Consider the following 13728-nt stretch of genomic DNA (forward strand, 5'->3'; position numbering starts at 1 on the left):
GAGACAGAAGCATTTATTATTTTTTATAACTGTGGTCCTGATGGTAAAGTCAAGATACACACTGAGAGAAGATGTGCTGCAACATAGTTTTACCACATTGTGGAGCATATAGAAGAACAAGTAATTGTTAGAAGAGTGCACAGAAATGGCACTCTTCCACCTTGCTAGCAATTCATGGGCTGTCAAATGATTACATCAGATAATGGGTAACCGGCATAAATGGAGGGTTTTGTATTTATGCTCTGAACTGACCTACATGCTTGGTGCTCCGCAAATGGAGCACAAATGTGATGTTTAGATACATTCTGAGCCATGCCAAATATTCAACCTGGAACCCGGGCCAATATTTAATCACATCGCCTCACCAGCAATGTTTCTTACAACACAGAAAGGCTAACTTAAGCTGATTACTATATCTGAAGCCAGGATTCTTGAGATCTAATTAAACTCAGACCGCTTGCCCGCAGACTAGATGCTATTTGATCTAGAGTTCTCCGCCTATTTTTTTTAAAAATACGTTAACTGCTTTAATTGTGACTGGACTTCAGTTAAGATTTTAAACAATTATAGTACCTGAACAAAAGTGGTACCTTAAGGACATGAAAAGTAACAGCTTTGCCAATTAAGAAACCTGGACAAATAATTTTATTTCAACATTATAGCTAGTTTCCTGTCATAATGCTCTCAGATAGATTCTCCTCACTTCAGCACAATCCAGCCATTTATTTTCTGATGGCCCAAACAATGCAGTAAACATAAGGTAAAGGTAAAGGACCCCTGGACAGTTAAGTCCAGTCAAAGGTGACTATGGGGTTGTGGTGCTCATCTCACTTTCAGGCCGAGGGAGCTGGTGTTTGTCCACAGACAGCTTTCTGAGTCATGTGGCCAGCATGTGCTTTTTTTCTTTAAAAAAAATGTTTAGGTGTACTCTTATTTTGACTCAATAAAATCACCATTTTATAGTTCAAATCAGGAGAAAAAAATACAGTAAATGGACAAAAGTACAAATATTCACAAAATGTTTAGGGGTATGTGTACCCCTGTGCCCCCGAAAAAGCACTGAGCATAACTAAACCGCTTGTGGCGCAACGGAACACAGTGACAGAGTGGGCAGGGCTGCAGATACTTCATAGAACTGCCAACTGTATGAACCAGAAGGCTGAAACGTAGCTGCTGCAATTTGTGTGATCACAACAGCTTAAAAAGAAGGCCATCATGATTCCACAAATTGCCATCACTGTATATATATATATACAACCCTTCTGCAAGCACCAGTGGAAGTGTCAGAAGCCTACCAGCAGCCCCACGTACTCCTAAAGACCACTGTGTGGGAGGGACAATGGCTGTATGAAGTTTGGAAGTGGCCCTTACAAACTTCCTTAGGAGGTGAAGGTTCTTCTGGCCTACAAGAGTCAAAAGGCATGCACTGGATACACAATGAAATACACCAATGAGAAAGGAAGGAAAAATTAGGCTAGGATAGGTCAGGAAAGGCTTAACTGAAGGAAGACATAAAGGAAATGGAGAGGAAGGCAAGGCAGCCTAATGGATGAGAAGGCGAGACTAAAAGCACAGAGACAGCAAAAAAGATGGAAGTTATACCAGGATGGCAGCAGAAGATCAGTTAAAGAAGAGCAGAGGAAATTGGAAGATATGTAAGGAAAGACAAGGAAGGAAAAACAGAGCAAGACCACATGTTACGTTCATTATAGGGATACCTCTGATCATCTTCAAGGCAAATCTTGTCCATCCTTCCCTCTCACCACCACTGTAATGCTCAGAATGACTTACAGCAGAGACTGCTGCCATTTTATGTAAGGCACAGATTTTTATTTTTTATTAAACAGCTGAATTAGACATATAGAGTTTTGATACTTGTGCCAGCAGCCACCCAAAATGAACTGGGAATGGGGTCAGTCCACGTGGTGATGGGAAACTGCTAGGTAAGTGGACATTACAACTGGATTAAAGCAAACGTTCAGATGAAATGCAACCTATTGTAGGTGTCATTTGATGGGTTACGAAGTGGGCTGTTTAAAATATGGCATCTTTTCTATATTTACTAATCAGAAAAACAGTACCTTCCAGAAAAGTCGATCTGTAGTCTACGGATTCACTTGAGACCATTTCCGCTGTAGGGCTTACACTCCTTGCACTCACAAGTCTGTCCAAATGAGGAGTGTGCACTCGTCCGTCATAGCGAACAATCTCTCCACCTAATTCTTAACATGTGGGAACACAAGAGAATGTCAGTACCAAGTTCTGAACAAACTTGCACAATCCTAGAGGTTTCAGTTATTTCACTGCTAGATTGGGTGGAGCAGCTGATGATGTTCTGTAGGGTATCTCTATTCCTCCATATAGCAAAAGAGAACTATATTTTGACAGTTTGGTGCCAGACATATACAGACAACTGCCCATTCTGCATATTTTATCAGGGCACAACAGGATATTCTGTTTCCTACTGCTGTGCTGGAGAAGAGAATACTTTGCAGCAGGAGGGCATCCATACTGGTTAAAAAGTTTTGATGACAACTATGCATGCAGCCACATAAGCCATCATCAAGCACTCTGAACAAACCACGTGTATCTGTAACATCCCTTGGCTTAGAAGAGAGTTGTGGGCCATCTATGACTTCCAAGCTCACCAATATTTGATGTAAATGTTGAAGAAAGCCAGCTTTAAAATCTAATTAGTTATAACACACTTTTGCTACCCTTATGACTGGATTCTCTTCTCAGAACACCTATGTAGTGCGTTGTCTTCCTTCCTATCCTTCTTCAAAACCCACCCGCAGAATGCTATTGCTTTAACCTCCCCGACTGTGGCAAAGACTTAGACTCCAAGTAGACATAACCAGATTCACTCACTTTCACTTCTTGCTACCCACCCTTGCTTCTCCCTGCTTCGTGTCCCCCTGCAGCTTCCTTGGGGCAGGAAACTCTCTATCTGCTAACTGAAATAGCAAATATGAAGAACAACAGCACCACCTTTGATTTGCTTTCTCTTCTTTCGCCACAGGAAGAGGCCAAACAGTAACAATAAGAGAATAACTGGTATGCACACGATTCCCACAATGATTCCTGTGAAGCTCTGCTCTGGAACAATCAATACTTTCCCAATAATCGTCGATGAAACTTCTTTCTGCCACTGAAAGATAAAAAAGGCAAAGAACCCATAGCTAGCTTTTAAAACTCCCATCAATAACAGAGGTCAATTTCATTTGGAGGACTGATAAGAGAACGTCACTGCCAACATACCCATGCAAGTTACACATGCTAGTCCTATCACTCATCATTTCCTAACTTTTTTTTTATTCTCAAGGCCAGAGATTGATTGATTTTATTAATTTATATAATGCCTATTGTCACATTAGATGCCGTATTAGAAATAATAGAATAAAATTCCTTCTAACTACAGCACCAGCCAGAAACTGAGAGAGAGATAAAAAAGACAGACTTGGCAGCACAGTGGAGAAGCCCTGACCCGTGAGGGACTAACATCTGGCTCCTTAGGTAGCCTTTTTCAGCTCAGGAGATTCAGCAACAGAGAAAATCTGAGCATTGGCAGATGCTTGTATCACCTTTGCATCTGCCACTTGAGCTGCAAGCTGTGAGGGGCATGAACAGCATTCGAGTGAAGGATGCAAAAATGTTTACTTTAGCAGCCATTTCCAGCAAGAGACTCAGTTGCAGTGAGGCAGTTGGAAGACTGGAAAACTAGAGAGTAGCTTAGATACCTCTTTGACAACTTTGGTTATACTCAAAATGCCACTGGCTAGAGCTTCAGTCTGCCTTCCTCCAGAGGACTCCTCAAATCACTTCATAATGGACTATGCTTGAGGTTAAGGGGGAGGGGGCATCTGGAGTGGTGGTGGGAATTTGGTCTATTATTGCTAGCAGGAATCCTAGTTGTTGTCAGGTACACTTTTTATAATACAGTGGTACCTCGGGTTACATACGCTTCAGGTTACAGACTCCGCTAACCCAGAAATAGTACCTCGGGTTAAGAACTTTGCTTCAGGATGAGAACAGAAATCGTGCTCCGGCGGCGCAACGCCAGCAGGAGGCCCCATTAGCTAAAGTGATGCTTCAGGTTAAGAACAGTTTCAGGTTAAGAACGGACCTCTGGAACGAATTAAGTACTTAACCCGAGGTACCACTGTACTGGCCTCCCTATATGTGCTAATATTTTACTCTGGCTGTGTAAGTAAGCAGTTACCAAGGTTGCATCCCTTTGTTAAAGAATAGCTAATGCCATTTGTGCTTCATCATGAAATCTAGCATCTTTTCAGGAATGTCCTTTAAGTTTCTATCGCACTAATGATTCTGCCTTACCAGTTCTGTTGTTGTCTTTCAGTGAGAAGATTGCAACAAGCAGCACTAATCAACCAGGAAATCCAAAGTATTTAGTGTCATATGACAGTATCTCAGTGAGTTGGAATGCATTTGGCAATCCTTCTGTCTTTTTTGGAATCCAGTCCAATTTGGAATGATAGATTTGAAAGTCTGCCTTTTATGCTGGGTGCATAAGCAATTTGCAAATAAGCAGAAAAATAATAAAGTAAACAAACAAAAACTCCTGCCACCTTGCATGCATTATTCCACGCAGGTTGGCCCCATTAATTTCCCACATTGAGAAATGCAGCTGGATGTGCACTGTGAATGTGCCAACATCTAATGCTTTCAAATATGATAACTAAATAATTTACAGCATTTATGTAATAAAGGCATGGATTCTGAAATTTTCAAAAAATATTTGCCAGGTTTATATAGTAAAATATAAGACAACAAAAAACATAGCTAAATGCTGACTTTTGCAAAACGTGTTCTACAAGCCACCCCATTGTTGCTGGGCGGATTTGTGGAGGGACCCAGGCAGTGGATTGGTTAATCGGGTCGCTGGGGAGAACTGCTTGTTGCCAATTTTGAAGAAGGGGTCATAGGTTTTAAATATTGGTCGCCCAACTTTGAGCATTCTCTTGGCTGCTTGCACCGGATCACCCGCCCACCCTCCCTGTATTGGGGGGGTTGTTCACTTGACCTTGCTATGCCTGTCATGGGGTCGTCTGCTTTGAGGCAGGGGCCTGGTAGGAATTTGTCCATTTGGCTGATTGGCTGGTGCCATTTGGTTTTGCCTACTGCGTAGCAAAACATCACAACTTGTAAGGTTGGCGGTTAGGCATTGGTTCAAATTGGTTGGTGGAGGGGTAAGTGCCTACCCCTCCAATGGTGGTGCGGAAAGGGAATTCCGTTAAAGGAATCCAGGGGCTTGCCATTCTTTTCGTCCTTGTCCCTGGCATCGGACTTGGGCCGTGCAAGCCACCAGGAGCATGAGGGTGAGAAGTGAGGGACTGAGGCCCAGCTTCATTTTCTCTCCAAAATTTGTTTCCCACACTGGCTTTCGCTGGAATCCGGAAGTCAGTTCTGTCCCCTGGGCATGGACAGATAGTCGGAACCAATGCCTAAGCAACCACTCACTTGGATGTATTTAAATAAAGTTGTGGCCAAAATCGTGCCAAAAACCCAAACCAAAATTGATGTGTGATGTGTGAGTTATTGGGGGGTGGTTTGGGGACCTCGACACGCAAATGACACTTCAATTAAAAGTTGGCTTTCTTGAGCCAGAGCAATGACATCATACCTGCATTCATGTCACCCTTTCTGTTCCTGAAAATATCACACCAACTCCTCCTTGGTGCAGAAGAGGTGATAGTACCAGAAGACAAAGACATATGTTAACCCCTAGTTCCCAATGTGTAATCTCAGGGGCCAAATATGTGCAAGTCTATGGTTGGATCACCTAACTTTTTAAAATTTAGAGCAGCTATGTGTTGGCTCCAATCATAGCTGTCAACGTTTTCCTTTTTTTAAGGGAAATCCCCTTATTCCGAATAGGATTCCTCACAAGAAAAGGGAAAAGTTGACAGCTATGGCTCCAATGTTGATGAGAGTAGCAGAACTGGAAGGAGATGTGAGTTTATTCTTTATTCCCTCCATCATGGCTTTTTCCAGATATAAATAGTCAGAATGTGCTTTCTGATTTCTAACAACAAATCTATCCATGGGAGATTTGTGAAAATGGAGGACTGAACACAATTCAGAGGGAAACATCAGGATTCTGCAGGAGTGTTGCAACCCCTCCAAACCTCAGTATATTCCTTAATCCAGGGGTAGTCAACCTTTTTATACCTACTGCCCACTAATGCAACTTTCTTGATGGTAAAATTTCCTTACTGCCCACCAGTGCTCGATGGAAGGAGGATTCAGCTTGTGCCGTCGAACCCCCTACCGCCTATCTAGAATCCTGAAATGCCCACTAATGGGCGGTAAGGACCAGGTTGACAACCCCTGCCTTAATCCCAAGGAACTGCCAGTTTAAGGCTAGAGTTAAGGTTGTCTCACGTTGGCTCAAACTGGCGAGCTGAACAAGCTCAACTTGGAAATCAAAACATTGAAAAGTCAGCCTGCGATACTGCCCACGTTTGAACAGATTCAGCAATTCAAATATCAAGAATTATTAAAATATAAACCCCATGTTTTAGACTATCAAGATAATTTGTTCTTTAAAAAAACTGGGCCATGAAAGCAGACAATTCCCACATTCAGCTGGAGATGATAATGCAACAGGGTAGTGTAATGGGAGATCTTTCCTGCCTTCATAAAGATAAGTCTTCACAGTGAAGCAGACCATGAGAACACACGATCGCTCAACAAGAATGACAACAAAAAGGTAGGGGAGAGGAGAGTCGTGGAAGGACCCAATTCATACCAAAGGCAGTGTGGTTAAAGGAAAGCTTTGGCTGCTCTTCCACCAAGTAATTGCAAGTGCTGCTTCCAATGAAATGTTTAAACAGCTCAGATGAAGCATGATGTGTAAACACAAGGAACAAATTAGAACTTCAATTGTGCAAATATTATTAGTAGAGAAGTGACATTTCAAACTATACCACGTATGCAATGCTAGGGTAGGTATCTTACCACAATGTTTAGTTCATGGTTGGATTTTAGCAGCTCTTTAGGAACAGTACAGGAAACAGACCGAAACTTCAAAGTAATATTCTCACAGTTCTTGCTTCCAACTTTTAGCACTTCACCTTTAACAGCTTCTGAGTCAATGTTATCACCCTGGGGGGAAAAAAACAGATAAAAAGAATTGGAAACAGAATTACAAAAGAAAAAAAAGATAATAGGGAAGCTTTACCAAGCCAGGCTCATTTCCCCTTGCTAAACATTTTCATTAAGGAGATATAATAAAACAAACGACAGTGAGTGGTCATTGAAATGCATTGATTCCTTCCTGAGACTTAGAAACACACTGAGTTTCTGAATGGCAATTAGAATGCATTAAATCAAGTATCACTGCTTGCTGACAGTCTGGTTTTAGGGACTGTCTTCAAAATTCCAAAGACCATCTACAAATGGCTAAACAAAAAAGTATCTGCCACTTCTACTCTCAACTGCATACAATTGAAACAAGTTGCTGAATGGCCATAGGAAACCCAGCCAGATGGGTGGCATATAAATAAATTATTATTATTATTATTATTATTATTATTATTATTATTATTATTATTATCACTGCTGCAGTTTGGATCCAGGCAAATGGGCTTCAGGTGTTGTAAAACAATCCTAGCAATTCATCGAGATGGCTTGGATAGACTGAACTTTGATGAAATGCCAGGAGCTCCATTGTAAATCACAGATACATACAGGGAGAGCCTTATTTTCTTTCAATTTGGTAATACATAGCAACACTTTGGCACAATCCTGTAAAGGAGTTCAGTAATTTTCCATTTATTACAGCTGCAGAATAAATCCAGACAAATACTCGGGCTTCTTACTGGCAAAGGGAATGAACTGGGTCCTAAAATACTGTCTGCAGGTTTTAGTGCTTTTGAGTTGATACACATTCCTCATCACAGTTATCGACTTGTCAGTCAACTGGTGCTACAATTACATCTCTAGTGACTGTTTCTGTCCTTTAAGATGCTGTGCAAGGGGCCTTCTGAAGGCCTGATTGTATAACCCCCTTTTGGCTGAGCCAGGCTTTTACCTTCCCCATACCCGGTGGCCTGGCTGAAATGGTTTTGTGGCCCAAATGGGTAGGTCTGAGAGATCTAAGTACACCCATTGGCTGGTGGTTCTCCATCCCTAGCCTAGACAATGGATGCTTCTCTTTGTCTAACTGGCTAGCTATGCTTTCTTTGATGTCATTCATCGCCTCAAAATGTGAAACTAATATGGATTTTGGAGTTTTAGTTGGCCTGAAAAATATATTTGTGGATTTTGGAGGAGAGAAAATCCCTCTTACTTCCCCTACAGAAACCCCAGACCTGCAATTTGACATGCTTCATCTGCTGTGGTAAAGAGAGTACCCTGTACCTGGCCGCTGCTTTAAATATGCCAGGGGCAGGCAGGGCACAGTCCCTATGTCCTTGCCTCTGAGTGGCCTTGCAGGCGAGGCCAGCCCAGAATGGAAGGCCCAGTGTGGACGGAGGTACGTGGCATCAGGAGACAATCCCCTCCCCCAGCCACACAGGAAGATGGCAGCATCCCAGGACTAATCGCAGCCACGCCGTGTGGCAACCCCCCCAAAAAAACCCAGAGCCCCATGTGAGCAGATATTCTGTGTCTGCTTATCCCAGAAGGAATAAAAGTTATAGCAATTTTTAGATTCCCCGTAAGAGTGAATGGGGAACACAGAGCTTTATTTTCTGCAGAGTAGCTCAGAACCTAAATCGTAAGTTGACAGAACAATTCAGATCAGGGTTTTTTTTAAAGCACAGGTAGAAGATGAATGTTGGGGTTCCATGTGCAACCTTACGTCAGCCTGACTTTATCTGAAGTCACAAAGACAGACTTTTAAGATGGGGATTTCTGTCATGGACTTTTTGCAATTCTTTGCTGAAAACCAAAACAACAGTCCAGATAAGTTGCCTAAGAGCTGTGGGATTTTTTTTTCTTCAAGTGGTGGCGGTGGCATAAAGTACCCTGTTCTCTTTGAGTGAGGTAAAAAGAACCTTTTGGTCCGAATATGTTCACTTGCTGAAAGGAAAAGGTGCCGCATTAGATTAGTTTTACTGAAAAACCAAGTGATAAAGGCTCCTCTATTCTTCTGACACTAATTAAGAAAACAGATAAAAGAATTTTGGTTTGCTAAGAACTGTTTGTTCACTGAACCAAGCGCTCATTTAATTTCATGCTGTGCTTGCTTAATTACTGGATGACAAAACGTGATTATGAGGCATGTAAACTTGTCTCTGGTTTTGTGTGTGTGTATATAAAGCTCAGAATGCTGCCAATTCGGCCTACAGTGACCTTTTGACAGAAGGAACACAAGTTCTCAAAAGCTGGCCTATAGTTTATGAGTGCTTCTCACTTAAGAGTTTGATTTGTGGGGGAGGATACTGAATAACTATAATAGTTTACCCTATGATGCACTTCTCATTTTAAGTAGGGACTTACCACTGATATTTAAAACATGAACCTAACACTAGTGCAACAGCTTAGTGCAGGATACATACTGTTCACATGTGAACTACATTTGGAAGTGAACTATATTTGGCCAAAGTGAACTATATTCAGAAGTCTGTAGGGAGTTATTCAGGATTAAGTGCTGAAATTTCTTACAACTACAAAATTGCTGACAAAGGCACAAACATGGGTAAGGCTTGACATTACTCCTTAACCAGGTTTACTTTTGTTGCCAACTGAATCAGTGAGTTGGAGGAAAGCAAACACAAACGAGGATTGGTTTTAGTTATCACATGTCAAATTTTCAGTGAAATCTACCAGGCTTCATTTATCCAATTGCCCAACCCGGTCTGAATTTGTTCATTTCTGCCTCTGTGTCCTGCTCACAATTACTAGTGGACCTGCCCAGTGCTAAAGTCTGCTTCCTGGGATGTAAAACTGTTTAGCAACCTTTTTAAAGAAATGTTTTTTTTAAAAAAAGAAAAGGCAACAGGTCCTTATAACTGACAGCAGAGTTCTAGACCTGACCCAATCTTGCTTTAAAGATGCATTGCTACTCAACAACACAAGTTCTTGGGCAAGCACTTGTAAAAATATAACCAAATTCCTTACTGTTTTACAGGCACATGCATGTCTGTTAACAGAAAACAGGGCTTTTCTTCTAGAAAAAAGGTACCAATACTCACTATGAAGTTGTTACGTAAGTGCCACACTTTAAACTAGTACTTTTCTTCTAGAAAAAAAATGGTGCTGGTACTGACAGAAACTAAATATACATGAAAACCTAAATTTAACCCAAGCTTCTCTTGTCCCATCTGTATGCCAGTCAAAATTATATCCACATTGTTGTTTGCTTCAGATCCCCAATGGTTCCAGACAAGTTTCCCAGAATTCTTTGGGGCGACATAGGCAAGCTAATTTACTACATTTAAAACCAAACAGCCCTTACCTTAATCATTATATTTTGGTTTCCCTTGGAAATCACCACTGGTTTTAAGGAAATGGTAAAGTTCGGGTCATTCACATAATCAAAATTAAACGCAGGTGAGATGACTCCATCAAAAACAAATAATACTTTTGTCACAAAAGGTGGTGTCAGGTTATAGGATCTTAGCATCGGAGTTGTGCAGCAGATCATTTCAGCATTAGAACGATGATTACATTCCTAAAATGATAAGGGGGAAAAAGAGGTATTATTTGTTTACATGTCTAAAATAAGAAAAGGAAACTCAATAAGTAGACAATTGAGTATCACAACATTTTATATGACTTCAACTTTTTGTTGATTTCTGCTTTCAGAGAATTGTCCCAATTATAGCTTGCATATTCTTTAAACATAGCAGCAATATAAGTTTCCATTATAAAACTTCATACTCGCTTAAAAAAATTGAAAAATTAATTCTAATCATGGACATACTTTGCAACACTCACCAAGTGATGTTACATAAACTGGGCTTAAGCAAATTATATTAGGGGCATCTCTGTGTGTGTGTGTGTGTGTGTGTGTGTGAGAGAGAGAGAGAGAGAGAGAGAGAGAGAGAGAGAGAGAGTGTCTATGGATGTGTGTCTTGGACACTCAGCGTTGTCTTCTACTTTTATGTCCAGCTACAGTGGACATCTTGGGAAATGGTTCTTATGTTGAAAACTCTGGGAAATTGTAAATTCTGGTCTTATTTCCACTAATACAGGTTTCTTTATGCACCAAGGGATGGATGCTTAAATGAGATCCAACACATTAACACAAAACCATGTGCCCAATTTCAGTACACACTGAGCTTCTAAACCTGTTGATTTCCACATTTGTTTCAATGGAGAAAAAATATAGGTCTCTATTTCAAGATCTGACAGCTCCATAGAAGCAAACAGCACAACCTGCACCTGCAAGAAGTACACCCATAAGAAATTGCTCAAATGGCCAAGTCTGCAAGGTAAGGAGGAGTACTTTTCTACTTAAAACACATGGGCATGGCAAAAGAAGAAGAAGAAGAAGAAGAAGAAGAAGAAGAAGAAGAAGAAGAAGAAGAAAGGGGAAGAAGAGGATTTTAGTCTCGTTTTACCCAAACGTAGCTATATATTTTTTCTGTGACCAACTGTAAAGGAGATGAATTTATTTGACCCTACCTACATCACGCTATATTCTATATCACCAAACTCTGAATATAATTGTACATTGCATTAATTAACATTATTTTTAATATATTAGTGGCCATGTGGTGATTTTAGCCTATAAATTTTATTGTTTAAAGTCTTAACCTGTATATTAAAGTACTTCTATAGCTCTGTTTAGAGTAGGTAATGTTTTGATAATATAAATGTTTAAAGTTTTTTGTATTAATCCAGCATATTTCCTTTTAACTATTGAATGATTCTGTGTACATTGTGGCAGCCTTTGACTATGTGCAATAAAACTGACTGACTGACTGATTTATTGACAGTTAAAGTGGTTGTCTTTGTACTGCAATGCTGGATCACAAGCACATACACACGCAAGTTGTTTATGTATGATAAATGGTAGGGAACCGAGACGATAGTCAAGAGTTGACAGTCAAGTGTCATATGTATATTTCTTCCCCCACCCCAATCTAATTGGGGAAATGAGCCTATAACCAATTTGCACAAATGCAAAGCATGCATACAAAAATAGAATGCACATTGCAGTAGCTCTGTCAGACTCTGTTGCCAGCTTAGAAATTCTGGTGTGCTTTCTGGCTGACTCAGGGCCAAACTACATACTGTGCTGGGATAACCACAATTGATCAATCTTTATTTATTAAATGCAGCTGCAGGAGTTGTGGGCAGTGGTGTATTAAGTTATTGGGATGAAGTAATAGCATGGAGGGGTGGATGGCTTTAGCTCCTTCTGCAGTCTAAAGCACACAAACACATCAAGCTGCTATTTGATCTGCTGAGGGAAATACAAGTGCCTGTGTCCCCCCCCCCCCATGGAGAAAATAGCAGTTTGCACATATGTCAGTTTGTGACTGAGAGATCTGCATTAAGAAAACAGTATGGGGGACAGCTTCTGTCCAATCAGATTAGCAGCCACTCCCTAATGTTGCATTTATTTAAAAAGAAGAAGTCAAGAGATCAAACCAAGATCTTCCAGAATAACACACAGTTCATCTCATAGAACTCTAAACCTCTGCCATTTTATCTAAACTCAAAATGGAAAATTCTGGCCCAGTTGCATCATTTTTCACGTGAAAGAACAGCACAAATAGTCCATGGCTGAGGACTGTGGTCTTTCATTCCGTTGAAGGCTGGAGCGGAAAGAAAAATAACCCAGCAATGGAATTTAGTTAAGACAATGGAAGAAACATTCCAGACTACTGCCAAAAATGCTATGGGCATCTCAAACTCAAAACTGGCAGCAGCTGGGAATGTTTTCTTCCCCACTGTCCTACCTAAAGTATTGCAAATCATACATTTGAGGCGTCAGGCTTTGGGAAGGATGTGCGAGGGCTCGGAGATGCTGCAGGAACCCTCACACCTTCTTCTCAAAGCCCAGCATGTCTGAGAGGTCCAGTGTTGTCCTTAGGTCAGGTCTGCATGTGCAGCAGAACAAGGTAATATAAAGGACAGTACTGCTTAGCCTGCCGGTGGGAGTCATCCCTTTTTAATGTTATCCAGAAAAATCCTAGCTTAGCCAGCTTTATAAATATAAGCATAAGTCCATAAAAGTTACTAGCCTGCAATTCTTCTTACTCCCACTGCAGGCTGGCAGAAGAGGAACAAACACCTCTGTCCTTCTAGCAGCAGTTGACTGCATTTCTATGCTGGGCACAGAGTAGGAACAGAGTACTCTGGTCCTCCTTTGCCAGCCAGTTCTCTCAGACGCATTGAATTCCATGCACTTGCAAGAATTCCTTCTTGCTTATGGCTACCAGGCTAGTGCCGAAATATAAGGTTTAGCTCAGTCATCTGCTTGCTGTGCTGGTTTTCTATCTGAAAGCCATTTAAAAAAACCCATAATAGAACATTCATTCATTAATTTATTAAAAATTATATTATTTTCCCCAAGCTGCAGAGTGCAGATAATTCCCCCACCCAATTCTGTGGCATGTGTGGACCAAGCCTTATTAACAAGAAAACATATATTGTTCCATAATCTTGCACAGTTCTTTTATGATGAGCTATATGTATGCCTCAAGGGAGCACATGCAGATTGCAGGCACTAGGTGCAATTTGGGTACCAACTGAAGTTAAAGGTGCTTAAATTAAAGGCTTGTGTTGGCAATCATAAACATAGGG

The 13728-nt window shown here is 40.9% G+C and overlaps 1 protein-coding gene across 1 annotated transcript in view; it reads right to left on the reverse strand.

Annotated features, from left to right (window-relative positions):
* The window catches only part of MET (MET proto-oncogene, receptor tyrosine kinase), a 97191-nt gene that overhangs the window by 14083 nt on the left and 69380 nt on the right, over positions 1 to 13728 (reverse strand). Inside the window, exons 11-14 of the mRNA XM_053405906.1 lie at positions 10427 to 10642; positions 6982 to 7128; positions 2992 to 3151; positions 2082 to 2222 (exon numbers count right to left, since the gene is read on the reverse strand). Of these exons, the coding sequence (XP_053261881.1) occupies positions 2082 to 2222; positions 2992 to 3151; positions 6982 to 7128; positions 10427 to 10642 (664 nt within the window). The remainder of the gene's footprint in view (positions 1 to 2081; positions 2223 to 2991; positions 3152 to 6981; positions 7129 to 10426; positions 10643 to 13728) is intronic.

Source organism: Podarcis raffonei, chromosome 10 (genome assembly GCF_027172205.1).
Source record: "Podarcis raffonei isolate rPodRaf1 chromosome 10, rPodRaf1.pri, whole genome shotgun sequence".
Taxonomy (NCBI): domain Eukaryota; kingdom Metazoa; phylum Chordata; class Lepidosauria; order Squamata; family Lacertidae; genus Podarcis; species Podarcis raffonei.